The sequence below is a fragment of the Sinocyclocheilus grahami genome, unplaced genomic scaffold, assembly GCF_001515645.1.
Source record: "Sinocyclocheilus grahami isolate Dianchi unplaced genomic scaffold, SAMN03320097.WGS_v1.1 scaffold845.1, whole genome shotgun sequence".
Taxonomy (NCBI): Eukaryota; Metazoa; Chordata; class Actinopteri; order Cypriniformes; family Cyprinidae; genus Sinocyclocheilus; species Sinocyclocheilus grahami.
In genome coordinates this window covers 125,911-130,535 of record NW_015506024.1, presented here as the reverse complement: position 1 = coordinate 130,535, position 4,625 = coordinate 125,911, and the positions used below count along the sequence as shown (strand labels likewise).

General features: G+C 39.2%; 1 protein-coding gene across 1 annotated transcript in view; it reads right to left on the bottom strand.

The window, feature by feature from the left end:
* Positions 1-4,625, bottom strand: part of txlna (taxilin alpha) — a gene marked incomplete at its 5' end in the record, with an annotated part of 10,411 nt that overhangs the window by 4,301 nt on the left and 1,485 nt on the right. The window contains 7 exons of the mRNA XM_016247615.1: positions 1-208; positions 309-404; positions 571-663; positions 2,251-2,325; positions 2,529-2,648; positions 3,034-3,228; positions 3,501-3,671. The exon at positions 1-208 is cut by the window's left edge and continues 1 nt beyond it. Coding sequence (XP_016103101.1) covers positions 1-208; positions 309-404; positions 571-663; positions 2,251-2,325; positions 2,529-2,648; positions 3,034-3,228; positions 3,501-3,671 — 958 coding nt within the window. The remainder of the gene's footprint in view (positions 209-308; positions 405-570; positions 664-2,250; positions 2,326-2,528; positions 2,649-3,033; positions 3,229-3,500; positions 3,672-4,625) is intronic.

The following is a 4,625-nucleotide window of genomic DNA, read 5'->3' as shown; positions in this document are numbered from 1 at the left end:
TGTTCTGATGGACAGGGCTGCCCTCCTCCGAGTCTGTGGCTTCTGATGGTGACCCCGTCTCTGTTTCTGGCTTACTCTCAATGCCTGTGGAGACACCCTGAACCTTCTTACTCAGCTCGTTGCGTTCCATCTGTAACGCACGACAGAGCTTTTCCAGTCGCTGGACCTTCACTTGCAGGCTTTCGAACTCCTTGTCTCGTAGTGTTTTCTACAGTGGACACAGAGAGAAATGACATAAAACTAAGATATTCAGCTGGTGTAACAAAGCTTTAACTGACAAATACAAGAGATTTGAGTACAACAATCACCTCCTCTGCCATTTCCAGCAGGGCTTTGTTACTACTTTCCCATCGTGATCTGTACATGGTGGTTTCCTTCTCCAGCTTCTTAATCTTCTTTGTCATCTGCGGCACAATACAAATACAGATTAAATCACCTTCACATACAGGCTTTAGAGATTTAGGTTTCATGTTGTGAAATATGTAACAACGCCCAAGATCTATGCATGTATACAGGCCTTGAAGTCCACATGAATCCACAGCATCCAATAATTATTAAACAGTCATTTACCTTTTCCATCTCTTGTTTGAATGTTGTGAACACCTCGTTGCTTTTGGAAAGTGTGTTTTGAAACTCTTCAAACTTCTCCGTGTACAATGAGAGCTGTAAAAGACAAAAAATAAATTTTAGCCTCAGATTAACTTAAGATAAACACATGAAAAGTTAACACATTTTTCTAATTGCCGCTTGACTGTGTAAAAAACAACGCTAGGGAGTTCTGGGTAGTTGGTAGATCCCGCATTCAACGTAAATATACACTACTTTTCAAAAGTTTCGGGTTAGTAAAATTTCTTAAAGGGATAGTTCACCCAAAAATTAAAATTCTGTCATTAATTACTCACCCTCATGTCGTTCCAAACCCGTAAGACCTTGGTTCATCTTCAGAACACAGATTAAGATATTTCTGATGAAATCCCAGAGCTTTCTGACCCTCCATAGACAGCAACGTAACTGACATGTTCAAGGCTCAGAAAGGTAGAAAGGACATCGTTAAAACGGTCCATGTGACATCAGTGGTTCAACCTTAATTTTATGAATCTACAAGAATAGTTTTTGTGCCCAAAGCAAACAAAAATAACGACTTTATTCAACAAACTCTTCTTTTCCATGTCAGTCTCAGCTGTACGTTCACGAGAGTATCAAGACGCATGTGTGTGGTGCTGCTGACGCAGGAGCCGCCGTTCTGACGTAGAACATGCATGCGCTGCACCTTTACAAGCAGAAGATGCACACTATACATAAGTCTTCATATGAAGATTTGAAGATTTTGACAGAGAGGATGACTTGCAATTTTTTGCCCAGCCGTACTTATCTGAACCAGAATACAGACAAGAGAGATGGAGAGATGGATGTCCTACGTCAGAACGGCGGCTCCTGCGTCAGCAGCACCACACACATGCATCGTGATACTCTCGTGAACGTATAGCGGGGACTGACACGGAAGAGAAGAATTTGTTGAATAAAGTCATTATCTTTGTTTGCTTTGTGCACAAAAAGTATTCTTGCAGATTCGTGAAATTAAGGTTGAACCACTGATGTCACATGGACTGCTTTAACGATGTCCTTTCTACCTTTCTGGGCCTTGAATGTGCTAGTTCCCTTGCTGTCTATGGAGGGTCAGAAAGCTCTCAGATTTCGTCAAATATATCTTAATTTGTGTTCTGAAAATGAACGAAAGTCTTACGGGTTTGGAACGACATGTGGGTGAGTAATGACAGCATTTTCATGTTTGGGTGAACTATCCCTTTAGTGTTTTGGAAAGAAGTCTATTTTGCTCACCAATGCTGGATTAATTTTACAAAAAATACAGTAATACGGTCAAATATTGTTACAATTTCAAAAGTACCATTTTCTATTTTAATACATTTTAAAATGTAACTTATTCCCGTGACGCAAAGCTGAATTTTCAGCATCATTACTCCAGTCTTCATCGTCACATGATTCTTCAGAAATCAAAGTCTAATATGTTGATTTGGTGCATTAGAAGAATTTCTTATTATCAATGTTAAAAACATTTGTGCGGTTTAATATTTTTGTGTAAACTGCGATACTTTTTTTCCAGTATTCTTTGATAAATAGAAAGTTCATTTATTTTTATATTTTTGTAAAATTATTGTTGTAAAATTATTATTTTTCTAACTAATAACTGGAGCTGTCCTATAGGTGTGTGATCTATTCTATGTTCCTCACCTGCTGTTTCAGATGGACTTCCTGCTGTTTCATGAGCTCATACATCCTCTGGGACTCAGCTGCCTCTTTCAGGAGCTGAAAAAGAAAGAAATGACAAACCACATAAATCTTAATTAGTGACTGGCAGCTCTTGCCCAGAGGGCATAACCACACTGGCAGATATATAGTGCAAGTCTCACAGTACAGTTATGGTACATTCATCTCCTCAATTAGCAAATATGTTTGTTTCTATAACTTCAGCTGACTGCATGTTTGCAGTACAGTGTTAAAAAACTCACAAAGTCTTTCTCCTTCTGATGCCGATCCTCCGAGCCCTTGAGCAGTGCCTGTGCCTGATGAAGCTTTGCATCTACCAGTTGTTGTTGCAGATCTTTCTGTTTGAACACCTTGTCAATATGCTAAGAGAAGAAAACTCTCTTAGGTACAGCGGCTCCAAAACAACACAAGTCATACTTAAAAATACATGTATATCATTGCATTATACAGTATAAAATATAAAACCAAGTGTCATCTGCAAACAAATTTTGCTACAAATTATTGTCGTTTTAGTTGCTGTACACAGTAATGTTGACTAGTCACATTAACATATATATTTGAAAAGAATCCACATCCTTTGTCTTCCTTTTAAACAGCACTGTAAATTCTCTATTTTTTATCATTTAAAGTCTAACAAATAGTAGCATAGATGGTACTCATTTACAGACAACTTCCATTATAAGTTATTACACATTTATTTTCCCTTCCAGAAGTTTTCTTTTCATCCTTTATTTCCATATATCTCACCTCCTCTCTGAGCTCATACTGCTCAATAAGCTTCTTCAGTTTGTCAGCCAGCTCCATGTTCTCCTGCCTTAGGTTTGCATTTCGCTTGTTGTGCTGCTCCATCTGAGCTTGGATGTCATTCAGTGTCACCTGGAAATGTGTGGTCACTTCCTTCCTTTTCTCCTCCTCCAATCGGGCACGCTGCACACCATCCTCCTGCCAAGCACAGCAAACATCAATCCATTTATCACATTAAGCAACATATAATGCAACAAGCCTCTGGTTATGTGAAAAGTGAAGTTGGAGCAGACTGATAAAACAATACGTTGAGCAGAAAGGGGAAACAGCTAAGGCAGGACTCTGTTCTGATCACCTCTGAAGTAAAATTTTGCACGAGGCAGGCACCACACACTTGATGGATTATGCTAAACCCTCCGAACGTAAATAACTGATATCATGTTATTTGCATTCATATCAAGTTAGTTTACCTTAAGTGTGCGGTTGTGTCTTTGCAGTTCTCGACAGAGACTCTCCAGCTTGCTGCGTGCCAGGATGGCTTTGCTGTGCTCGTTTCTTAAGTGGTCCTTCTCCTGGATCAGCTGCGTCTGCTTCTTCTGCAGAGACCGCATCTGTTTCTGAGCATTACGGTTCTCCTCTAGCTGAACGAAACAAAGCAGGACAAGATCAAGGCTGTCATGGCAGCAGAATATAGTTAGTCAATACCATATGCAGTATTCAATCACTAGGGATGCATGATACTAAATTTCTGCAATGATACCAATTATTAAGAATTCAGATAGTTTAGTTTTCTTAAGGGAAAACAAATCTCTCCCATTTCATGATTACATGTGACATGATACATTTCGATAAGTTGTACTTTATTTTTTCAACATACCTTCTGATATTCATTTATGTAGAATTTGTGCTATAACTTGTATTAAAGTGGAAGAGACTCCAGCTCCTTGTTGCCGCTTGAACTGAGCCAGATAGTGCAGCGATCCATCAAAGCCACATTTAAGAGCTTCAAAACGCCACTTATTGTTTGAATTTTGTGACAGATGGCTGATAAGTACAGATTATACCAACTGCCGTTACCAATTATAGGCCGATATATCTGTGCATCCCTAGTATAATAGTGGTATATAAATAGTGCTGTGTTCGATACGACAATGTGACGATACGAGTATCGATACAGCTGGCCCTGTATCGATATTGTGGCACGTGTGCAGCAGTGGACCACGCTTAATTTGAATACAAGAACAACGTTTAAAATGTAGGAAGTAGTAGTAGGAAAGTGCAAGGTTTCTAAAAAAAATTATGAATAGAGCATGATATATAGGTTTAATCTGGCCGCAGAGGAACACAACTGGGTTGCCTGATATAAAGAGACGCAATCCCCAAAACAGAGCTTCCCACTTACGCAATACGGAAATATCTGCTAAATGTGCTACTTATCTTTGTCAACCTGGCAACCATATGCACGTGCTCTCTCTCCACTGAGGATAAACGCGCTTGCTTTCTGAAAACACCGGTAAGCTTGCAGTTTAGCGATATCCACTTCAATATTCTATTTTCAGAAAAGTGTAATTCATCAAGTGTTCATTTATGAGAGA